Source organism: Aspergillus stella-maris (genome assembly GCF_047715825.1).
Source record: "Aspergillus stella-maris strain CBS 113639 unplaced genomic scaffold BDV14scaffold_25, whole genome shotgun sequence".
Classification (NCBI taxonomy): Eukaryota; Fungi; Ascomycota; class Eurotiomycetes; order Eurotiales; family Aspergillaceae; genus Aspergillus; species Aspergillus stella-maris.
Window position 1 is genome coordinate 236,576 of NW_027396819.1, and position 24,225 is coordinate 260,800.

At 50.9% G+C, this 24,225-nt stretch overlaps 7 protein-coding genes and 1 non-coding gene across 8 annotated transcripts; 3 read left to right on the top strand and 5 right to left on the bottom strand.

The window, feature by feature from the left end:
- Positions 1-145: 145 nt before the first annotated feature.
- Positions 146-3,534, top strand: vp16 (tethering complex subunit VPS16). The gene is made up of 8 exons (XM_073768634.1): positions 146-306; positions 362-465; positions 512-640; positions 686-1,274; positions 1,320-2,590; positions 2,640-3,103; positions 3,153-3,446; positions 3,505-3,534. The coding sequence occupies exons 1-6, from the start codon at positions 162-164 to the stop codon at positions 2,883-2,885; spliced, it is 2,484 nt and encodes an 827-aa protein (XP_073628469.1). The 5' UTR covers positions 146-161; the 3' UTR covers positions 2,886-3,103; positions 3,153-3,446; positions 3,505-3,534.
- Positions 2,910-3,520, bottom strand: BDV14DRAFT_199909 (Alb1 domain-containing protein; the record flags this gene model as incomplete). The annotated part of the gene is made up of 3 exons (XM_073773393.1): positions 2,910-3,104; positions 3,154-3,446; positions 3,505-3,520. The coding sequence occupies 3 exons, from the start codon at positions 3,518-3,520 to the stop codon at positions 2,910-2,912; spliced, it is 504 nt and encodes a 167-aa protein (XP_073628470.1).
- Positions 3,535-3,679: 145 nt separating the features above from the next.
- On the top strand, positions 3,680-6,003 carry BDV14DRAFT_55848 (ubiquitin-specific protease UBP1). Its single transcript, XM_073777031.1, has one exon. It carries the CDS (start codon positions 3,787-3,789, stop codon positions 5,761-5,763), a length of 1,977 nt encoding a protein of 658 aa, XP_073628471.1. The 5' UTR covers positions 3,680-3,786; the 3' UTR covers positions 5,764-6,003.
- Positions 5,935-6,933, bottom strand: BDV14DRAFT_55851 (EF-hand superfamily Ca2+-modulated protein). Its single transcript, XM_073777032.1, has 3 exons — positions 6,845-6,933; positions 6,560-6,771; positions 5,935-6,469 (listed from the first exon to the last, which is right to left on the bottom strand). The coding sequence occupies exons 1-3, from the start codon at positions 6,845-6,847 to the stop codon at positions 6,106-6,108; spliced, it is 579 nt and encodes a 192-aa protein (XP_073628472.1). The 5' UTR covers positions 6,848-6,933; the 3' UTR covers positions 5,935-6,105.
- Positions 6,934-7,228: 295 nt separating this feature from the next.
- On the top strand, positions 7,229-9,353 carry BDV14DRAFT_172785 (bifunctional C97 family peptidase/thioredoxin family protein). The gene is made up of 4 exons (XM_073768635.1): positions 7,229-7,335; positions 7,383-7,397; positions 7,451-7,672; positions 7,731-9,353. The coding sequence occupies exons 1-4, from the start codon at positions 7,300-7,302 to the stop codon at positions 9,240-9,242; spliced, it is 1,785 nt and encodes a 594-aa protein (XP_073628473.1). The 5' UTR covers positions 7,229-7,299; the 3' UTR covers positions 9,243-9,353.
- Positions 9,354-12,072: 2,719 nt separating this feature from the next.
- BDV14DRAFT_55892 (uncharacterized protein) lies at positions 12,073-13,068 on the bottom strand. Its single transcript, XM_073777033.1, has one exon. It carries the CDS (start codon positions 12,974-12,976, stop codon positions 12,347-12,349), a length of 630 nt encoding a protein of 209 aa, XP_073628474.1. The 5' UTR covers positions 12,977-13,068; the 3' UTR covers positions 12,073-12,346.
- A 5,344-nt stretch (positions 13,069-18,412) lies between these two features.
- Positions 18,413-18,523, bottom strand: BDV14DRAFT_t77. The gene has a single exon. It is a non-coding gene; the product is annotated as a tRNA-Gln (tRNA).
- A 4,143-nt stretch (positions 18,524-22,666) lies between these two features.
- Positions 22,667-24,088, bottom strand: BDV14DRAFT_55914 (uncharacterized protein). The gene is made up of 2 exons (XM_073777034.1): positions 23,454-24,088; positions 22,667-23,395 (listed from the first exon to the last, which is right to left on the bottom strand). Exons 1-2 carry the CDS (start codon positions 23,906-23,908, stop codon positions 22,867-22,869), a joined length of 984 nt encoding a protein of 327 aa, XP_073628475.1. The 5' UTR covers positions 23,909-24,088; the 3' UTR covers positions 22,667-22,866.
- Between the last annotated feature and the right edge of the window lie 137 nt (positions 24,089-24,225).

Here is a 24,225-nt window from a genome sequence, read left to right on the forward strand (position 1 = left end):
TGAGTTGTTGATGGAGTAAAGAGTAGAACGGCTCCAGGCAGTGGCCGCGCAGCTTGATAGAGCCAAGCCAAAACGGGTTAGCGCCACCCCAGCCATGTGAGCTTCCCCGAGACGACAACAGCATCATCATTCCAATACCTTCAATATCCACGCCATCGCCAATGGCGCCGAATAATCCATTAGCAAATTGGGAGCGACTAGGGACGAGCTTTTACAGAAAGGTCCCGGTGTACTATTCCGTCTTCGATGATGACGTTGAGCTAGAGAATTACATTGTTGCTGGTGCGCCATATGGCGGAGCTATTGGTATGTCTGCATTACCGATTTATTGGCTTCAGGACTTGTACTTACTCGACAATAGCTCTATACCGTGACGAAAGCAAGACTATTAGACTAGGCGCTCAGGCCGGGAAGTCGAATATCGATATTTATTCACGGTCTGGGAAGCTCATTAATCGGCTTAACGTGAGTGCATCTTCTCGATGAGAAGGTGCTTGCTAATGTGCATCAGTGGGAGCATGGCATGATTCGAGGGCTCGGATGGTCCGACCAAGAAGAGCTGCTGGTTATCACTGAGGATGGTACCGTCCGTCGCTATTTCGGCTTGTACGGCGACTTTACCTCCTTTTCCCTTGGAAATGTAAGTAATTCGAACTATCGGGCTGCAACAAACTGACTTCTACAGGGGGCAGAAGAGTATGGAGTGAGAGCGTGCCGGTTCTGGAACTCTGGCTTTGTTGCTTTGCTTGCCAACAACCAGCTTATCGCTGTTTCTAACTACAACGAACCGCGACCTCGACTACTAGCACAATGTCCGGAAGGAGAAGTCGCGTCATGGTCGCTAATCCCGCCCGCTTATACGCTATCACGATCCGTCGAGGTTCTGCTCGCCGTTGACAAGACGATCTACCTTGTTGACTCTACGGAAGCGGAGGACAAGGTGCTTCAGAGTGGCCCGTTCAAGCACACAAGCGTATCACCCACCGGCCGATTCGTAGCTCTCATCACGGCAGAAGGGGAAGTCTGGATTGTGAGTAGCGATTTTCAGACCAAGTACAGCGAGTACGATCCTGATTCCCGAGTCACTCCCCGTGCGGTGGAGTGGTGTGGTGACGACGCGGTCGTTATTGCCTGGGAAGATGAAGTTCATCTCATTGGGCCGAATGGCGCTTCTGCACGGTACTACTATGATGGCACTGTGCATGTGTTGCCAGAGTTCGATGGAGTTGGCTTAATAACTAATGATACTTATGAGTTCTTGCACAGGGTTTCTGGTAAGCTCATTGCCCAATTTCTTGTTTCGTGGCTAAATAGTGCAGATGTGACCGAGAGTATTTTCCGACTCGGGTCTACATCCCCTGCATCGGTGCTGGTGGACTCCATCGATCTCTTAGAAAAGAAGTCGCCGAAAGCAGACGATAACATCCAACGGATTAAATCAAGTCTACCAGAAGCTGTCGATTCTTGTGTCAAAGCGTCAGGGCTGGAATTTGACGCGCACTGGCAGAAGCGGCTACTAAAGGCTGCTTCGTTCGGAAAGTCGGTTTTGGATCTGTACAACAGCGACGAGTTTGTTGAGATGACGGAGAAATTGCGCGTCTTACAGGCCGTGCGGGACTTTCAAATCGGACTTGCACTGTCCTACGAGCAGTACATGCGATTGACACCGGAGAAGCTGGTCGAACGCCTGGTGAACAGAAGGGAATATTTGCTTGCCATTCGGATATCAGACTACCTCCAACTACCCGCCGACAAGATCTACGTGCACTGGGCTAGCTCGAAAGTCAAAGTATCGACTGTCGACGACGAAGCCGTTTGTAAGTTGATTGTTCAACGGCTTGAAGGGAAACCAGGAATCTCATTCGAGGTGATCGCTCAAGCGGCGTACGACGAAGGTCGCTCGCATCTCGCAACACAGCTTCTGAACCACGAACCGCGGGCCGGCAAGCAGGTTCCGTTGCTGCTTAATATGGAGGAAGACGAAATCGCACTCGATAAAGCTATTCAAAGCGGAGACGACGACCTGGTCAACTTTGTACTCCTTCACTTGAAGAGCAAGCTTCCTCTGGCGAGCTTCTTTAGGATGATCAACACGCGCCCGATGGCGTCTGCTCTTGTGGAGACGACTGCCAGGGAGGACGACACCGAATTATTGAAGGATCTGTTCTATCAGGATGACCGGCCTTTGGACGGCTCGAACGTACTCCTGTCGGATGCGCTTAAGGAGACGGACCTACCGCGCAAGCAGGAGAAGCTCCAACTTGCTTCGCGATTACTGTCCGACTCTAAAGACCCGACTTTGATGCTACACCAGAAGCTAATCAACGAATCCTCGCAACTACTGAAAACGCAGGAGGCGCTGGACAAAGACCTGGCGGAACGATCTGAATTCCTTGGTTTGAGCTTGAACGAGACAATCTACAGACTGGTCCGATCAGGCTATGGCAAACGGGCACAGAAGATCCAAGGCGACTTCAAGATGCCAGAAAGAACATACTGGTGGCTACGACTACGAGCGCTAGTAGCAAAGCGCGACTGGGGAGAGTTGGAAGAAATCGGCAAGGTCAAGAAATCGCCCATAGGCTGGGAGGTAAGACATGCATTATATCGTGGTATCATTGCAAAGCTGACATGAGAAGCCATTCTATAATGAGATTTTAGGTGCTGGAAACACAAAGCTGGCTTCGATCTTTGTGCCAAAGTGCACCAACTTGTCCGCGGATGAGAGGATCGAGATGTGGGTGAAGTGCGGAATGATTGTCAAAGCCGGAGAGGAGGCCTTCAAGGCAAAATCCGTCAACACGCTGGAGGCTCTTCAGGGCAAAGCCTCCGGTCCGGCTGCCATCGAGATTGGCCGGATGATCAACCAGCTACGGCCGAGATAGATGAGATTCGTCTGAGATCCATGCTCAGGTGATCTCCTCATCCTCGTCGATCGGGGCATGCTCGTCTACCGGCGGGTTCTGAGTGATCTGTACGGTCTTTGTCTTCGACTTGCTCGTGGGTGCATCGGTCATGGCATCATCGTCGCCGTTATCAGCTTCGGCAAGGGCCGCGAGAGCATCGAACTTGGTCGCCTTTTCGTTTAGGTCTTCCCATTCCGCCTAGAAGTCGTTAGATCGGAACAGCTACCTCAGTGTCACTAGTACATACCCTGCGGCTTTTGACCGTCTTCGCGCGGCTGTTGCTCCTCGCCACTTTTATCTCTAGCTGGTCCAAGACTGCCTCGGCCCTGTCCTGGCCCTTTTGCTGCCGTAGGCGCTGCGCCCGTGATAGGTTCTTCGGCTTTGACTGCTTCTTTGTCACGCCGGCATTGGCACGGTCGGCGAGGATTGACTCGCGCTGGATAGGTGTGTTTTCAGCCCGAGGCAGGTTAGTGAGGGACTTGTCGAGGTCAAGACTTGGTGAGGCCGCTCGGCGGGCAGCCCGCGAGTGCTTCGATGGCGCTATAGAATTATGTTAGCATGATAATACACACAATCACAACCATTCGTAAAAACTCACGCTTCGCTTTGGCCATTTTATGAATTAATGGATGTTGTGATGGTGATAGAATATTTTTGTGGATCCGTTATCGATAAAAGCCAGTGCAGCAGGCGGCACCCACCCAAAGTGCAACTTGCGCTGACCAGTGACAGCGACTGCTGACATGCATCCGATCTGCAGGTGCTCCTCTTCTCCGGAGTAAGTCCCTATATCTACTTCGCTTTTTCTTCCGTCATCTGCAGTTTCCCATGCTCTCAGCACCGCTGTCTCTATGCCGTCTTTCATAACCTTCCATCAACCATGAATGCTCGCAGAGAGGGGAGCCCGTTCCTCGCTCAGAGTTCCTACACCTCGAAATCACACCAGAATGAAAGCTTCTACGATCTTTTTCAGAGTAACGCCAATCTGACATACATTCTCGCCACTGCGGTTTCTGTCGTCTTCCTCTTGTCTTACTTTAGGTCGGTACCGGCTTCGTTTGTCGGAGCTCTTTGGGATATTGTCGTCTACTTGACGCCTACCCGTATTATCGTCGCCCTTGATTCGAAGACAACGAATACTTCGGGCGAATCTTCCGAATCGATGACCCTACAAGCGAAGAGTGAAGCGATGCAACGGATCTTCGGTTTCGACGGTACTTCTTTCCCTTCGTTCTTTCCTCGATCCACGCCCTTCTCTGGGCTCGGTACCGCCCTGCTAGGAAACAAAGACAGTGTACCCCCGGGTCTAGGAAACTGGGACAACTCGTGCTACCAGAATAGCATTATCCAGGGGCTGGCGTCACTACCATCCTTCGCAGAATTTTTAGGACGGAACATCGAGGAGCTCAGCGGCAAGGTCTCATTCTCAACTCACGAAGCGCTCAGGGGGATCATCGACCGATTGAACAATGCGGAGAACCACGGACAAAGGCTATGGACACCCCCGGACCTCAAGTCGATGAGCAGCTGGCAGCAACAGGATGCGCAGGAATACTTCTCAAAAGTGGTGGACCAGATCGATCATGAGGTGCAACAAGCGACACGGCGGCGGACGCGCAACCTTGGGCTAAAGATGGCCGGACCGCAAGAACATATTATCGGGGCTGCCCCGGCACAGGTCGATGGTGCTGCTTCATCCGGGCCGGAGAGGGTATCGCTCCGCAATCCCTTGGAAGGACTTCTCGCGCAGAGAGTCGGATGCATGCAGTGTGGATGGACCGAAGGCCTATCCTTGATTCCGTTCAACTGCTTGACTGTTCCTCTCGGTGCGGGTTACGAATACGATGTCCGTGACTGCCTGGATGAGTACATGACTTTGGAGCCTATTGAAGGCGTGGAATGCGCCAAGTGCACCCTTCTTCGAACGCGAGACCAACTGCGCAATCTTCTACAGCAACTCAAGGAGGACGAAAAACTACCAGACACCAGTGGCTCAACGAGTCAAGTATCGGACGCGCTCAAAACATCAGCCGAGCAGCGACTGCAAGCTGTCGACGAGGCGCTAGAAGAAACCGATTTCACGGAAAAGACTCTGTCGAAGAAATGCCACATCCCTTCAAAGAATAGAGTTTCAACAACAAAGTCAAGACAAGCTGTCATTGCACGACCACCCAACTGCCTCGCCATCCACATCAACCGAAGCGTTTTCGACGAGCATACCGGATTATTGCGAAAGAACTACGCCGCGGTCAAGTTCCCTCGAGCACTCGATCTAAGCGAATGGTGCTTAGGCGGAAGCTACGGCGAGGCCGTCGAGCGAAAGATCGAAAACTGGGGCACCGATCCTCGTGTCTCGATGCTCCCCCCAGCAGGCGCCGTGCGAGATACTTTCGCCCGCCGCTACGAACTCCGTGCAGTGGTTACGCACTACGGCCGCCATGAAAACGGCCACTATATATGCTATCGAAAGCAGCCCGTCGACATCTTCCCCGCGAACGTCCCAGAATCGGTTCTCGAGGCAGACGGCGAGAAAGAGCGGACGGAACGCTGGTATAGACTTAGCGATGAAGATGTTCAGATGGTCAGTGAGGAGAACGTCATGACGCAGGGCGGAGCATTTATGCTCTTCTATGAAGCCGTGGAGCCCGAACCTTCGACGGAGAAGGCAATTGCCAATGGAGCGGAACATCCCGAGACAAATTTCGGCTCTCCTGCCCCGGAGGATATGTCTTCTATTACATCGACAGTGACTGATCGGTCGTCGTCTGCGTCCGATACGTCTCGCGCTACGAGCGTGTCCGCTGAAGGGGTCGACCAAGCTAATGACAAGTCTCACTCAGCTTTGGAAGTCGATTGACTTCGATCTTGATGAGCTTTTTGGACCTTGCTCTCGACTATTGGCATCTGGCATTAGCATCCTTGGCATCCTCTTGGATTCGCATGTGGTTGCATGCACTATGATACCCACACAAGCATTTCAGGCGTTTGGTCAAGACCTCTGCATATGTAACATAGCATTTTTGAATTTTCGGTTGTATTTATACACAATCGACTTGAAACTTCAAGCCATGGGGCATACTTCAGCATCCGGTAACTAGACATAAGTCCACCATAGACTCCGTAAACCGCATGGAACCAAACACCAAACCAACAACGCCATCCCATAAACCCGCCCATAGACCTCTATACATTAGCCAAATTAAAACACCCCTGCGCGAAGCATAACATCCCGAAACTGCCCTAGTGAAACCCCCTCGCTCAAATTACTCCCCCCATTCGCCTCAAGAATCATATCACGGAGCAACTTGTCATCGACATCCTCCTTGAGTTCGCGCGCAATGCGCCTGAGATGCGCTATCGTTATCGGACCGTCTGACCCGCGTGTAAATAGTGAAAAGGCGACGTCTACCTCCTCGGCGAGAGCATCGTCCGAGCGAGACCGGAGCTTGAGTGCTGCGGCGGATAGAAAGGATGTGTATGGTGCGAAACCGGTATTCGTGGGATCGATGGCGGAGAGGATATTGCTTAGTTCGGATGGCGAGGAGGGGGGGAGGCCGAGGGCTCTGTACAGCAGTCCATTAGCATCCATTTTCCATCAAAGCCCGCCCATACGTATATCCCAGTCCGAAAGGGTGTAGAGAAGAGTAACGTACACAAGCGCCTTCCTCACATCCTCCCTAGGTATAACACCCTCCTTCTCATTGGAAAATTCCTCATTCTTCTCCGCGAATATGCCAAAGACTTCCTTGATTTCGTTCTCTTCTTCGCCGCTTATATCGTTCTCCTTGGCGAGTTTGGATTGCCGCGCTTTCTTGGGCGTTGTACCGGAGGTGGATGCGCTGGGCGCGGAGCGTTTCTTTGGGGGCTATACTCTCGTCGCATTAGCTTGAACTGGGTATTGGAAAATCTGGAGTAGTGATCTGAGCTGAGGCGCATACCATTGGCTCGGTGGTATAGACTATCTCGTATCCGGAGCTGGAGTTGAAGCCGGAGGTTCAAGTCGAGGACCGCAATTGACCGCTGCAATTGACGTCAAAGAAAGCCGTAGATGTAGTGTTGAAAGAGCAGGCGGGGCTCGGCCATTGGCGGGGTTAAGGCGTCACTATGAAGCGCTTCATAAGGGCATGTCTCGTAGCTGACGGAAGTTGCCTGTAGCGGTAGCAAGCTGGGATAGAGTGTAGTTCGTAGAATCCGATCGAAGAAGAGGCGCAGATTAGGTACAACTCGCCGCGTGATGCCGCTGGTGATGCTGACGTAACGCGCTGTGCCTGCATCACCTTAACTCCGGGGCCTTTTTTATGTTGTACTTATAACTCTGTAATCTTTGCTGTTCTGGTCTAGAAGCGCTTTCCTTCAGTTTTGCTCTTAGTTTTCTAGTGATATTACCGTCATCATGGACGTAGAGCTATACGTCTACGACCTGTCCCAGGTAAGTCCCCCAGACCCCTATAGATATGCGCCAGCTAACAAAGTCAGGGTCTGGCACGAATGGTACGTCCAATACTCTTGGAATAAAATTCCATTTCTGACTTTGATAATGGTAGTACTCCATGGCCCTAACAGGCACGCAAATTGATGCAATCTACCACACCTCACTCGTCTTCAACAACATCGAGTACTACTTCGGGCAAGGAATTCAAACGTCCTACCCCGGCGCTACGCACCACGGGCAACCAATGGAGAAGATCCACATGGGGAAGAGCGAGCTTCCGGCTGAGGTAATGGAGGAGTATTTGCAGTCTTTGAGCTCGATATATACGCCGGAGGTATGTCTGTCCACTTTCACCAGCATCAAAGAGGAACGTGTCCTGATGAGCGAGGCAGTCCTACGACCTCTTCCTGCACAACTGCAACAACTTCACGCAGGATTTGGCAATGTTCCTTGTCGGCAAGAGTATCCCCGAGCATATTCGGAATCTACCAAGTACCTTCCTGGCGACGCCGCTGGGGCAAATGCTCAAGCCGCAGATTGAGGGGGCGTTGAGGGGTGTCACGCAGGCTCCTGCGCCGGGCCTACCTGGGCCTTCAATGCCAGCTGCGCAGCCTCAGGTTCAACGGAAACCTCATGTCCAAGCTCAACAGCCGCAGCATAAAGTTCAGGTCGTGACAAGCTCAAGTGAGCTCGATAAACAGCTTGCATCTGCTTTAAACTCCTGCGCTGTCATCTTTTTCACATCATCTACCTGTCCGCCATGCAAGGTGATGTATCCCGTCTACGACGAACTAGCAGAAGAGGCTGGCCCCCGCGCAGTGCTCATAAAAGTCGACACTGGCGTCGCGATGGAAGTCGGGGTGCGGTATAGCGTGCGCGCAACACCAACATTCATGACGTTCCTCCGAGGCGAGAAGTTGGATACCTGGTCTGGGGCCGATGCAGGACAATTACGTGGGAATGTGAGACTTCTGCTGGAGATGGCGCACCCGGCCCATAAGCATCGGAAGATGAATCTGCCTAGCTTGCAGCGCACGATCGGTGACTACGTCACATACAAGAAGAGCCCGCCGTTGGAGAAATTGATTCTCAAGCTCAAACCTCACGAGTCTGACCCGACGCTTCTGTCGATGCTTGATTTTATCAAGAAGCGAAGCCAGTCGGCGTCTACGGCTGATACAGCCCTGCCGTCTGATTTACCTTCCTACGCACCTTATATCGTGAAGACATATAACGACCTCCCGATCGAGAACCACTTTGCCCTCGTCGACCTCGTCCGCCTCCTCTTCGTCGATCCTCGCGTTGCAGCGTACATTGCAGAAGACAGCAACCATGCCCTCCTGTCAACCCTCTTCTCTCTCGCCGATGACGAGTCAACACCCTACCCACTCCGCATCGTCACCCTCCAACTAGCATGCAACCTCTTCAGCACACCACTATACAGAACGCATCTCTCCTCGCCATCTTCAACACTCCGCCCACTGATCCTAAACCTATGTACATCGTCCCTCCTCTCGCCGCAATCCGCGCTACGCGTTGTGGCCGCAAGTCTAGCGTATAACCTGTCCGCTTTGACGCATAACGTCCGCTTCAACCCTTCCGCCTCTTCATCTCCATCAAATACCGTCGAAGAGCCGCTAGGTGAAGAAGACCAAGTCGCGCTTACAGCGTCGATTGTTGAAGCTTTGGGTCAGGAGAGTAGTAGTGCTGAGGCAATCCATGGGCTCGTTTACGCGTTGGGACTATTGGTCTACGAGGCGAGTGACGATGGGGCGGTTATTGATCTTTGCCGTGCGCTAGATGCGAAGAGTACCTTTGAAGACGTCAAGGGGAGGGGAGTGCAGGGCGTCAAGGAGGATAAAGTCGTGAAGGAAGTTGGAGAGTTACTCGCAAAGGGCCTATAATATAGATATATTTTCCTATCAGCTATCAGAATAAAAACATATCTAGCCAGCGGTATCGCTCCACGCTCAATCGTGACAATGACAAGCACTACGTAGAAATGCGAATATGGCATAAACAGCTAAGGAGAGAACGACCCTTCAGCGCTCCTTCCTTTTCCTTAAAGTATACAGCTTGATTTATAAGCAGTCGTGCCTTCCTCTTAGGATTGTCCACACCCCCATCGCTCCTTCCTTTCTAGTCATCAGCAAAGCAAGCAGGGTATGTAAGGAAGGAACGACCCTGTGGCCTGAATCGCGCCTGCCTATTTTGTGAAAGGAGCCTAATTTACCAACATGCCTACTTACTAGTCCAAGCTAGTCGTGCTTCAGTATCAGCTCAGGATTGGACATTGACACATGTCTTCATTGTTTGACGGTAAATGAATGTAATAGAGAAGTACATCTAAAAGTATAGCAGAGATGGAGGGAGGGAGAGTAAGTTCCAGCCCCGATATCCAAAGAAGAGACAAGTGGAAGAACCATGATGAAGCGCTCCAGCTCGAAACATGAGGCTTAACTTCAAACTTGCGCTTGATGCCCCGGGGCGGCTTCGCTCCTTCCTCCTTTCATATTTGTCTTTCAACCGTTAATCTGGGGAAACTATTGATCTCCCCCATCCCTGTCCTACCCTACCTCCGCGCGCAGGCCGTTTATCATATTCAGAAACGACTGCATATGGCTCGGACAGGATGTCCTTCTAGAACAAGGAACAGAAGTCCACAAAGCAGCCTAGACTATGGAGTGCCTTGAGCAATAATGACGCAGGGAAGACCCGACCTCAAAAATCGACGGATCAAACAAGAGGCTCAAATTTGGGCCTTCCTTTGACTATATGTCTTTCAACCGTTATCCCGGGGAAACTATCGAGCCCCCCTGCACTCTTGCCTGTCAGGGCATAGGCCATATTCTGCATCGAGACACAGCTGCATATCTCCATAATGCAAAGTAGATCCTCTTGAACAAAAGGGGAGACGAAGTGTAATAAAATGACAAAACTGAGGCTAAACCTTTAGCGCTCTCTTTGAACCATGTCTTTCAACCGTTGTCCCGGGGAGAACTATTGATATCTCGTCCTACATAACGTTACTGCAAGCCTAGCCTCAAAGTGCGGAGAGGAATAAAGAGGGTTTACTTTTTTAGACAGGGCTGCATATAGCCTGAGTCCACCATTAAAGCTAAATCTCCTAGAACGGGGCTGGAAGAATGAAGGTAGATTGGCAAGGACAAGGACAAGGACAAGGATCATGGAAGGTCCATCCCCCCTTCTATTTCTAGATCTAGACTTGATCGCCCAACCTCACAAAGAGGGAAGGAAAGATTGGGGCGCTCCCTTGACCTAGCCTCTTTGTTGTGATAACATTGTGATAGACGCGACGTCTAGACGTGACGTGACGGTGATGTGCGGCCAGGATGAGCCCTTTGTTTCCCTCCTCTAGAGCAAGCCACCAACATAACAAAGTAGACGTCCCTATACTCCACTTCATAGAGCATCAAAAGTCCGGAGTGCATACCATGCAACCTTAATCACCACAACAACATTGCTTTTTCGCTTCCTTCGGAATACACTTCTGAAATCCGGCATCCGGATCCTATACCGAGGGATCACCGTAAGGCCCAACTCTATCGATAACGGAATTACTCTTCTCGTTCTAGTTCCAGCTCTACTACTAGGGGTAGGAGCCGGGTACCTAAGACTAAAAAGGGCCGAGAGGGACGGCCCCGGCCACACGGGGTCCGGGGTAAGAAGTACCGAGCGACAATCCGGAGAAAGGAACGCCGTTTCAGATTTGGGGTTGGTACTCTTGCTCAAGTCACCAGTTGCCACTACTAACTAATGATTGTGTCGGAGGATACGAGACACGAATTTGAGGCGAGACGAGACATACTATTAATTATACGGGGAGGCGGAGGCGAGGCGGAGTGAGGATGCGCCTGATTATTGTTATACTTCGTTGTTTGTTGGGCCCCTGATTCACTTGCCTTGCTTTGCGAACCTGTCGCGTTGTCGTGTTGAGGCGAAGGATGTATACGATGTCTTACTGGCGGTTATGTCTCATTAGGCACACGTATACGAAGCACAGTACTACTTTTACTAGAGCGATGAGAAACAACTGTGTGTGTATCATAACTCGTATTAGAGTCCAACTGAATGCTACCTAAGATAAATGCTACCTAAAACAATAAGCTGATCGGCTATCCGATGACATGAATGGGTATGACGCTGGGCTATGCTAATAAAAGGATGAAATAAAATGGAATGCAACCAAGATAATAATCAAATGAACCAACGTGAGCTGCTGTGGCACGCTCGGGTATGATAGGAAGGTCAGGCTAAGAAACAGGAGACAGGAAACAAGGAAATGGTACACGACGGGGTATCAACATGATCAAGAAGTAGTAGTGCGGTAAGAAGCAGATGATTGCTGGCGCTAGAAAAACAGAAGCAGGATTAGAGAAGCAATATGATAATGATAAGAGGAAGAGGTTTCCCGAAGAAGAGAAGTGAAGACAAGTCATCAGAGTGAGTCATACTCCGGGTTGACAGCACAAGAAGAGAAGACAAAAAGAGAAGAAGAGAAAAGATGTGATAAGATCTTCCGATCAGATCAGGTATCCGAGTGATTAGGCGAGAAGAGTGTGGAGGAAGTCGGAGGACGAGATCTGGCGGTGTGTGTAGAGAGTGTGATAGGCTGCAGGAAGCTGTCACACTGTCGCTGGAATAAATGCTCGACGCGCCGACTGCGAGGGGAATTAGGTAAGCCGCCGAGCCCCGGTCGGGCGCCGAATCAAGTGTTGCTCTCCAACAACCTCCAACAACTCCAGACTCCGCGTGAGATTGCCCGTTCGGGGAAACTCCGTCCGCTTCTCGCGTTTGGCCCGCGCACGTGTGCTCAGCCTCTGTAGGACATGGACTGCCCTTGGAGATGTGTCTGGGGGCCTGGGGCCGGGGGCGGACCGGGGTCGGGGCCATCAGCTGAAGAGGGTGCCGTAAGCAAGATTATGTCGATGATGTCGTAGTGTTGTTGTTGTAGCCCTGCGACCTGCGCGGGCGATCGTGCGTAGATCTACGAACGGTAGACGACTCTCGGCGACGAGGTGGTTCGGCGTTTCTTTTCGGCGACAACAGGCTTGCGTTGCTTCTTCGTACGCTTGTTGCTTTCCTTCTCGGAAGCTGCGAGTTGAGCAACGCGAATAGCTTGCTGTGCCTTGGCGTGAGCTTGAACCTGAGCGAGGAAACGGGCGCGCTGGGCCTCTTCCTCGGCGGCGGCGCGGAGCATCTGAATTTGCTGTTCTGTCGTGATGCTGGCGGCACCGGGCATGTCGTCGACGGCTGACTCTTCAACGGGCTCGGGGGTCACTGGCCCATCAGGGAAGAGGTCCTCGTCCGAGAGGTAGGCGCTGGCGGTGGACTCGCCAGAGTCGCAGCTGATAAGCGAGGGGCGGTTGGGCCATGAGGGGAAAGCACAAGCGTTGTTGGTGGAGTTGGAGGAGAACGAGCACTTCTGGGGTGTGATGTCAAGAAGGTCATCGTTTGGCGATGGCGGTGGTGGCGGCGGGATACTGCTGGCCATGGGCGAGTATGTGCTGCCGAAGCTGAGGTCGAAGTAGACATTGTGGTTACTTGAGCTGGCCTCGCTGAGAGAGGAGCGGATGCTGGACTGGTCCCGGCTCCAGGGCTGGAATGGGTACACCATTTTGGCGTACTGTTGTGGGTGAGTGAGGTAATGGTGATGGTGTTGTGTGGTGAGATGCTGAGGAGAAGTCGTGGTGAGGTGGTGGACTTAAAAGGCCAGGTAGATAAAGGCCTGTTGTAGTGTTGAGAGTGTTGGTGGGTGGTAGGTGAGGAAAGAAAGCAGACAAACGGCGGCGTGAAAGAGTCTATATAAGAGCGCGACTCGGTGAAAGAAGGGCCAGATCGATCGGGGGTTCTGGACTCCTTGCATGTCCCAAGATAAGGCGCCGCGGGGGGATTATTTTAATTGTTTTTTTTTTGGATTCTGTTTTGGGAATTAAATAAAACAATTCCCGGCCCCACTTGGAGCATGAGGCGTCCACTCGCAAGTTCAACAATCTGCGAGTCAAACGCGGCGATCAGGCGGATGGCGTTCCGGAGCTGTGCGATATGCAGCTGGCTTGATGACTGGTATGAGAGTGATCTGTCGAGGGCACTCTGTATTTCTCTGTAAAATTGATATATAGACAAGTTTGATGAAGTACGAGAGCTCTAACCCAGAGAAAGGGATTACTCGTTTTTAGGCCTCTTTATATTGTTCTCGACTCGACTGAGTCGGTCCGCGGGCCGGGGAAGATCGGATGGATGGAATTTGGGGTCGAGGGCGTGGGGATTCCCCTTTGGGTATTTTTATTTCCTTTTTATTTACCCGCTGAATATTACTACTTTGTTCCGGAAGAATTCATTCCCCAGACTCTTAGCAATATTAGCAATTTCCGAGTCTCACTCTTACTCGGATTTCAAACTCCAGATCAGCACAACTGTACATTCAACTCCTGTAACTAAGCGGTCTGTTTGTATCAGTTTGTGGTTTGCAGTTTGTACCCAACCACCGCTGCTTCAGAATGTTCGCTGTCTAGACTTTTTGTCGCTATTCACCGCTTGTTGTCGTTGGCAGATCTGTTCCGTACCCGTGATGTGCGACGCTCTCATGCATGTTGTCTGTATAATCAAGGGTTCAGGCCCTGTGGCGGTCAGCACACCGACAAACATTCATGCAAACATCACGGTCGCGACTGTTCTTTTGTTTGATTTGAGTTATCAGTTGGCAGTTGGCAGTTGGCAGTTGACAGTAGCAGCCCAACATCTCATCTCAACTTCCAGTTCATCACAGGGATACTCCCGACCATCAACTATCGTACTTTCCATATCAAAAGCAAATATCCGATCATCCCCCATTTCTTCCGTAACGAGGTTTTCTCTTCACATCAGGACTGTATCACGGGGCTCTCCATCTCCGCATGCGCGGTATGCGCGGGGAGTCGGGAGTCTGCGATGCGATTTATCTGATGGGCGTTTTTATCTATCACAATTGATTTTTGGTGGTTTCTAGAATGCAACAGTCACAGTGGGATAGTATTCTAACAGCATATTGATTATGAGATAACTAATAGGTAATCTATCCACGGACAAAATACCCCTGCCGTTTAATCTCCACAGATCAATCCATATCGCCCTAGAACGCAAAGAACTTCTAGCTCGCTCTTCGCGGTCGCACCATCGCAATCCATCTCGCACCCTGGCAACAACTGTTCAGTCGGGTAATAGTCCCCTTGCTCCATCGGGTAAGGAGCCAGAGTACCTTAGTTGCCCATAAATTCGCCCTTTTGATCTCTAGCGCTTCCTAGTTAACTTTCGTAAATCCAACGGCTTTGTCGTGACTCGAGACTTGCGTAAGAGACTCAGGAAGAGGGTCCAGGAGGGTCCGGGATAACTCCCGCGCCCCCAACCGTTGCCGTGCCTTGAACTGGTCTGCTCCACGGATCGAGTCGAGACCGTTTCGTGGGTATGAAGTAATCTGCCTTGCGTAAGAGTAATTTGCGGGAAAACTTTGGCTTGGAGTTGGAAGTCTGGGTTTGTCGGTGCTTTGCGAAAAGCGAGCGAGCGAACGAACGAACGAGGATTCGCGTCCGCGTCCCGCGTCCCGGGTGTTTGGTTCTTTGATCTTTGCCGAGGTTACATACCCTTCTTGGTTATACAGGCGGAATTCAACAGTTCCTACGGTCGCAAGTGCTGGAAATGGCTTGTGAAGCAATTCTAATCTATCAAGGAGTTGCCTCAGGCATGCTAAAGCACATGAGACAGAACTAAAAACCAGTCTTCAACACCTGAAGCACCTAACGCACCTAAGCACCCAGGTCAGTCCTGAAGAATGATCGTACTTTAGGTTATGCAGGTTTATGTACGGCTATCTGGATGGAGATGCACCACGCCCGATCCGTCCACAAGTTCAACCCAGGAGACTGGCACCTGTCAACCACTCTACGCAAGACAGACAGACAGACCCGGTGTCTGTGGACAATGATCCATCGACTACTGGGGATATTCAACACCAATGCTGAATTTCAGGAGACATGTCTCTCGTCTCTGCCCAATGGATCTTTTTTGAAGCCACCCGCGGCAACCATCCGTTGCTGTCAAGCCGCGGAGAAGAAGTCCCGGCTTTTCTTGTCCGAATGAGGCATGTAGCTTAGCAAGCTGGAGCTCTTTGACAATGACAGGCGGGAGGCAGCTCATATGCCAGCTTCAATTCTCAGCCAAACATCCGCGGTGGCCAATTCGCGTTGAACAAAGAAACACCAATAGTAGTCTGTATACAGCCCAACGGCACCCGCGCCACGGGCGGAAGCACAGGTTCTCAATTTCAGCAGTCAGCACCTTTTGCCCCCTCAAGGCACCCGTGTTGTTGCCTTTCCTAGCCAAATCGTCTTTCTATCCGGCGCTGGCGATCGAACCGCTGCGTCGGATCCCCCCACTCGTCTGAAATCTGCGCTTTGCACGCGAGAGTGGGCTGGATGGATGATGGGAACATCTTGATGAGGATTGTTGCCCAAGGGGTAAACTAAACTAGTTCAGCTGCAGCAGGGACAATCTAGCTGAGGCTGCTGAGCTCGTAGTTCTGCAGATTCTGCAGAGTAGCTTGTATAGCGGAGCATGAAATGGTTGAAGTACGCAGCAATCCCCAATTCCCCATATCCCGAGGTTCCCGCCCCATCATAATAGCAATTCACAATCCGCTAATCAAGGTACTTTACCTGTTCCTGGACTTATCCTGATTCCTTAGGTCATCGCAGACTCAGCGCGTCTCCATCGGCAAAGAAATACACACTCCGCGTCCAATTAAGGCAGGCTGTGAAACGGGTAGGCCCGCGGAAGAGGCGGGACAAGGAAGAGGACCTCCTTGTTGCCCAACCGGCGTGGGTGGTGAGTTCCACTGTTTGTTCCAGGTGTTGGGTGCCTGTGGGGGCTGGCCAGCTGGGCTGGATGAGTGGATGGATTGATTTGGATGTGATGACGATGCCCCTTTTTGGCTCCGGTGTCCTGGTAACACCAACGCCAACGCCTAAATCGTGATCCAGGGGATCTATCATTTGCTTGGGCAGGAAATGGAGTTTGTGGTCCTCAATTTTCAATCCTCAATTTGAGTGAGCCTTGACGGCCAGCGTCTGACTCTCCTTGATTGAGTCTTGATGTGATTGTGACGGCCTTGCGATTCCGCTCCACGCCACGCGCATTAACTAACGGCAATCCCTCTTTGTCTCGACTCTCGAATCCTGATCAACAGATCAACGGATCAACCGCGTCTGCCTCGTGCACATGATGCCCCCCAAATGGAAAAAGATGGCTGGGTTCGACCGTTCGAGTCTCGACTCTCAACTCTCTACTTGTGGAGTTGGAGTTTGGGACGGAAGGGCGGATTGATCCGCGTAGTGTACCAAAGATTTGGCCCAGGGGTTAGCCTGTAAGTGTGAGTCTGTGACGGAGACTAACAGCCAAAGTACTTTTTCTATTCCTGGTGGTGATTCACATAGCATTCTTCATGCACAAGCAACTGTACAGAGTACAGTTCTTACTCATCTTCATATACATACATACATAAATCTCCGGTGGCGTACCCTTACTTATTGAGGCGTAAGCCTCCCATACCATACTAAAGCACAAGCACCCAGCAAGGACTGTCGCGTTCCAAGCCACTCTGTTCCCCAGCCTTGGTTCTAAGCTCTGACCAGACCCCAACATTCCAGATGACGACGCTCATGCAACGAAGCTATCGATCAAGTAGGTAAGTTATCGATCGGATACATTCCGCGGCCCTTGATGGCTGCATGAACTTGCATACCCGGGAACACAGACCACCGCCACTTCGTCAGAGCTCACATTGTGATACCTAAGGCGGAGCGGAGGTCTCTATTTTTACTATAGCTTCGCCACGGTTGTTGTGGTTCTTTGGAGCTATGGACTATTTACATATCTCGCGCCACCGCGGTTGATTCCTGGGACTATCGAGCTCGCGATCGACCAGTCAAGCAACCCAGCTCCAAGAAAGCAAACAGAATCCGTAGATCAATGCAAGGGACATCCTCCCCAAATTCCAGACTCCAACTCCAATTCCAATCTCCAGGTCAAGGTTAACCCCAGATTCAACCAATCCTCACGGGGGACGAAAATAATCTCCCGGCAGCGAGACCCTTCCATATAATTGGAGCGCTCAGATCCCCCGGGTTGAGTTCCCGGTAGGAGGTAAGCTTGAGCTTGAGCTTGAGCTTGGACTTGGACTTTAAAGTCTACGCAGACAAGGGGTTGCACCATCTTCTACTCGAGGGGGGGGAAAGGCAAAATAGATACCTTGATTATATATAAATCAAGGTCTTTTATTGCCTTTCTATTCCGGAATCTTATAGCGGGGGATTTGGTTGGGTGCTGATAAATCGAGTTGGATTTTGGTGTTGTGGTACAGAAGTATATTCTGGCACGGATGATGTGTGGCTACAAACTTCTACTACCTAGAGGTACAGTACCGTACCACAGTGCATCGCGTCGCATCACATTCATCAACTCTCTTGCCTCCCGTGTAACAGTCGAAGCCTTGAATTTGCGGCAAGACACTTCCAGCAGAGGTTGCATCGCACATGTCTCCACCATTTCGGATTCGAAGTAAGGCAGCAAAGCCACTGAAGCCGCTGACGACGACGGCGACGGAAGTATGCTACCTAGACTAGGTATTGCTCGATCTATAGCGCAGCAGCGCCATACTGTGCAATGTGCACAGGGCGATATTGATTGGTCAGGAGGACTTTTCGAGTCTTGACTTTCGACTAGAAGTCTAGAAGTGAGGACGGATCAGTTGTGCAATGCATGTGCTGATAGTTGGTAGAGGTGGTCAAAGCAATGTGACGTCTCGCCACGGATGATGGCCCCGTGTCCCGTCTCCGTGGGTAGAGTAGCTAGCTAGCTATAGCTCGAGTATTATCGACTCTACCTATACCTCGGACGTTTTTTGTATTATCCGTCCAAGGTTACGACCGAGCACGGTGCTCCCTCGTACAAGCAACAAAGTACCTGGTGTCGAAAGAATCAGGATGCAAGCCTATTTCGATGGGTGCATAAAAAACAAAAAAGGTCGCTGGGGGAGTCGAACCCCCGTTGCCAGAATTCTATCACTTCGAATCGGTACTAGGTACCGAAGACTTGTCAAAATCTGGAGTGATAACCCCTACACCAAGCAACCAACAGCTGTGTTCGGCGCTCGGATAAGTGACTTCTGACCCTAACTACTTCTCTTGAGCAATGACTATGACTTCGGGTATGGTTCGCACGGGGTACTCTGGAAATTGGAAATGGACGGGCAAAGCACCGGTCTTTCCCGCGCGTACCAAACTTCGATTCTCGTTCTCCCCGGATCCAAGTGATAATTACCTTATGATCCACGGCTTCACACAAGGCTACTCAGGAATTAAGTTACCGAGACCGAAGTAAGGCCGATGCCAAGGCAAGGCGAGGCAGAGCGACGGCTATCATATCCGCCTTTCCATCGGGATAACTTGGAGAAGTTGGGGATACGTCTCCGCTTATCCGCCATCCATAACGGTGCAATAAGAACCACTTTTGAGCCTTGACTCTGGGGACCCCAGAGTTAGACCGTACCAATGTCCAATAGCCATGCTATGATGCTACAGCTACGGACATTCATCGATCGTTTGAACGAGACGGGATAATTCGCCCCGTCTTGACTCGCGATATTGACTCTATATTGCAAATGTGGAGATGAGAAGGGCAATTCTTCCCGCGCTGATTATTCATTAATTATCACGGCGAGATACCTCGGAGCTGCGCCGAAAATGTACCGTTGCGGAACACGGAAATGGAATACACAGGCGCTCTTCCAGTTGCCAGTCTGGGTTGCCAGTTGCCACCTCTCCCCCAGTCTCCAAGTTTCTAGCTCAAAATACTCCGTACGGGGTAAAGAATGCTCTATCCATCGGCGATCCTCCGCAACAGCTACATACATACAGCTAGACAGCTCAACCCTCGCCTCGAGGCCCCAGCCAATCCTCGCCCGCGATTGCGAATGAGTAATCGCCACAGACCGGCACCATGATCGGCAATGCAGCGCGCCTAGACCTGGGGCTGGATCCTGGATCCTGGGGGCTTGGGAAGCGAAGATCTGGGCGGATAATTCCCGGGTTTGGGTCGGGCGTACTTTTGTCGGCGAGGAATCGACGGACGAGGGGGTTTGGTTTTCGTCTTTGATCGTTGATCATCGTGACTTCGTGAGTGCGTTCGGGGGATGTCGGGCGGGTTTATTCGGTGCGTATACCTACGCAGTACAGTCCAAAGTACGGAGTATGGGGTGTGGTTAGTGGTATTGCTGAGGTTGGTTTTGCTTGTGATGTGCCTTCTACTCTGTATGTCTCTTGCACATGAAAACATGTGAAGGGCTCTACTAATACTGTACCAATGACTTTTAAGTAGATGACTCTGGACGTCATCTGTCCAGCTGAACGTCTTATACTTTATTTCGGACGCAGTAGGGATGTTATGCAGTGAGCATGACAGCTCGGAAGCCAAGTATATATATTGGTGGTGTTGATATTAACCGAGTGGTCGGTGTGAGCCTCACCTCATCTCGCTTCAATCAACGCGAATGAGAAACCGGGTATTATTACGAGGGCGTCTCGGTCGCGCCGGATTACTGCTTACTATTGATGTTACTCTGCTAATATAAATTGATGGCAACAATATACTTGATAAACTACAGCGTAGTAGGAGAAACCCGCGAGTCGAGGCACCCGCCGGAACCGCCCCGGGTAAAGGCTGTGGTTAAGACTTCCCAAAGAGGTGAATTACCAAACATTGGTAAACTAACTATTAATCTTCAGAGTTCAGACTCAAAATTAAAGTCTCGACACTCCAAAGTCCAACTTACCTTCCAGTGTGAGTGGAGAGTGACCCACGATAAGATTCATCAGACACAAATGCAGTAGCCTTATTCCATGCATCCGGTGGCTGTCGCATTTCCAAGGTTCTCAACACCACGAGCGATAGTACAAAAACTTTAGCAGCAGCCACCCACGTCGACGATCTAGTCTGGTAGTGTTTTCATGTGTCGGTGAGCGAACCTAGACTCTTCCACCTACCTACCTGAAGGGATGAAATGGAAATGAGGTAACCGCGCTTATCGAAGAACTATTGAGAATTACCCCTCCAACACTCCAACACAACACCAAATGGCCCCCCACTAAGGAAAGATATCCCACTTATCGCTCGGGTGCTGGTGATCATGTCTGACTCTGACACTGACTGACAGTTCAGACAGTGGCTAAATGCAACCCATCAGAATAACCGTTTTGCGACGCCCCGCTGACAACAGGATGACTCTATTCCATTTTCCATCTTATCGCGACCAGGATACAGACCTTCCAGAACCCTTCCACTGCGGGGCCACCGCGTTGCATCGATTAGTTTATTCTATTAGTGTTGTCACCGTGAGCTCTTGCTGACGACGACGGCGGACCCCGACGAGATACAACAGGCTATCTTTGGTCTCTGGCTTTGGCCACTGTCTCAGTCCAGCTTCATTATTATCAAATCAGTTGAAGTCCAACTCTGTCGAATGAGTCTGAGCGGTTCTCAGACTTTGTTCTAGGTGACAGTGACAGTCTTTGTGTGGGCCGCGACTGGCTAAAGATACTCGCCAATCAAGTACTCGATCACAGACATTTGTTGATGAGCCGGTCCTGATCTCAACGTGATCTTATCGATTGGCTGATAAGGCTGCCGACTGCTTGAACCCCTCATCCTGGTCGTACTTTGGCCTCTGCTAATCTGCTTGAATCTGCCGCTTCAGTCAGATCTGTCAGATACAGATGCCATTCTGCGACAATGACGAATACTATCGAGCCAACTGCGCCTGTCGTCTGTGTCCATGATTAATGTGAAGTATCGACGGTCTAGATCAGATGGAAAAATTTTTCCGCCACTGGTGGCGCTCTTCAAGCGCCAGTGGGGATATCAATAGTGCTCGGGATCTTGATGGCCGAGAAGGCTGTTGATGCTGGCCACGCAAACCACGATGAGTCAAACTTGAAAGTCACCAGAAAAACCACAGAGAAAGCAGCAAATCACCTCTCACGAACCGGCGGTGAGATACCCTAGCTCAAATTGGCCAGCTACCCTAGCCCAAGCTGCGTTGCTTTCACGCATGCATCCATGCCCTGCATGTACCCTAATCCACCTGCCGTCCCACCAACCATTCAAGCTCCCGGTTCCTAGTCGTCCTCTCCATCCCCGAAACGCACTGACGCGACGCGACGCACAAAGACCCGACCCGAAGCAAACAACAGGGTACATGGAGTCAACCTCAAACTTGTTTGTCAAGCGTTGAGCCGTTGGCCGGAACCCAACCCGTCAAACTTCGTCTAGGATGGCGATCCATCTGCAGTCTTCCACTGGATTTCCAGCGCGATTCGACGGGCCGGGGCATTCTTTGTTCTTCCGCGCGGGTAGCGACGTTTTTACCTATCTCCAGATCCATACCTGGTCGACCTGCGACGCGCTTGCCAGTGCCGTTGGCGAGGTTAAAGTCCGATCTGCATTCTTTGTTATGTACTCTGTAGCTGCGATGCAGCGAGCTTGAGCACAGACTGGCAATTGCCTGGGCGCCGGAATCCAGGATCTAGGTCCTTCACCGTCTATCGGGGATGTAGTTCCCCGGATATGTCATTTTTGTGATTTTGCGGTGAGTTGACCGTCTATTGAGGGGAGACAAGGCGGACTTTTGATGCTTTGTTTGTGATGGTCTGTAAGGAGTAGATACGTAGAGGGCACAATACTAGGTCTGCCAGGATAGGGCTTGGGGATAAGCCGTCGCAGCTCCTTCCCAAGAAGCTGGGTGGAATATGGACAGTCGCACTTTCCTGCTAAGGTCCTTGAAACACAGTCGTGCTTTCCTTACCTGGACCCGACACCAACAGTACCTTCCTAAATTGTTTTCCTGATACGCGCAAGGAAAGAGCGATGGTGTCGTTCCTTCCTTTTCATATTATCTCGAGCATGGCACATAGGCAGTATATACTCTCTTCAAGTTTTCCCGTCACTCCATATAGACACAAGAGTATCCAAGCTGACGGCTCTCAGGTCCATATGAAGGTTGCTGCGCTTAGGTCTAGTTAAGCTGTCCATCGCTCGCTGATATACGAACCGCAAGACAGACGGTCGACATCCTGAAGATGCCCAGAGCTTGAAGCTACTTCTCAGCTCCTCAGTCTGGCAATTCAACAGTCAGACTCGTTGATCGAAAAGACCGGATGCGAGCAACTGAATATCAATCGATACGACTTAGTCCAACGTGGGACGCGCTGTATTGGTCGCAGTTAGCCGATGTTGAAATAGCCCTAATGAGACAAGACCCTCGTCGTGATGCTAAGACTATTTACTAGAAGACCTCTCGTCGATGTCATTGCTGCTGTATACCCGGAATTCCATTAGGTATGAGTGGTTTATCCGTAAGTTCTAGTTCAATTAGGTATTACATTTCAATCGTGGTCGACACCTTCAAAGACCGAATATACATCAAATCACATATACAAGACTGGAAACCAGGATAACTGTGGTGGCCCAACCAGCAGCAACGCGAACTCCAACCGCAGCATCCTCAGGAACGTCCTCAGTAGACGCGGTAGTCCCATTCGACGAACTTCCACCCGTACTCGCTTTCTCGCTCGTACTGTTACCACTCGTCTCAGCCTCCTCAACTGCCGCAGCCGTATCAGACCCAACATCAACCCCCTTGATACCCGTCTGAAAGTGCGGAGCTGTCGAATTTGCCTGACATTCCTGGACAGTGCTCCATGCCTCTTCCATCTCATCTTCAAAGGTAGAATGTTGAACGAGAACATTGCCCGAGAGATTAATCGGCGAAGTGGACCCGTCCTCATTATACTCATAGTCCATGCCGCCATAATACCTGCTTCCGAACTGCCACTCGCTATACGGGTACTCGTGCTGATTATACCAGTAAGCCACGGCGCATGTCCAGTCGCAGGTGAACAAGTCATAAGGGATGAAGGATGACTGCGTGATGTAGCAGTTTTCGCCGGTCCTGAAGGCCATCAATTAGTTTATGCCAAATATTCATTAGAAGAACAGGGGGTACAAACTCATCCACCGCACAAGACCGCATCAACGTATACTCGAAGATCCTCCCCACCGTACTGACAGGCACATTCTCAAACTCCATCTCGCCATACTTCCCCTTCCCCCTCAGCGCGGCATCCTCATCCCCAGAACATTTATCCTCAATATTCTCAATATAACTCATCAGCGAGTCATGGCACGTCTGCGTGCAGGTCTGTTCAAAGTCCGAGGCCTCCATGGAGGGTAGGTAGGGCCGGTCTTCATTAGCGTTTACCAATGCGACGAGGTACTCGTCGCAGTCGATTTCTGCGCTGTAGGCTTTTTTGCATGGTTCCGAGGTGCTGTTTGCGAGGGAGGAGGTGGTGTATGCCCAGTATTTGGTCTTTGTGTTGAGGGAGAAGGATGATGCGAGCGGGAGGAGGGATAGGAGGATGGTGGGGGTGTACATCTTGCTGCTTAAAGGTTCTCCAATCTCCATAAAGTAAAAAAAAAAAAGAAAGTAACGAGTCAACGACAGTGGAGAAGTCAATGAAATAGGGCAATGTTAAACGATAGACTTGGGTAAGGATGGTAAATAGCGCAACAATATCTCTACACCAGCATCCTCGACATGAGTGAAAGGTTGAATGAGATTAAACCTAGAGATAATTACCGACAGGCAACACCTCCTTATAACATTTACGACTCATGGACTTAAACTGGACCCTGGTTCCATGAGGCTAAAGCTAACTACTCCAGGGGTAGTCGGATCCGCTCTATAACCGCCAAGCCTGAAGTGAGAGCGAAACAAAGGAA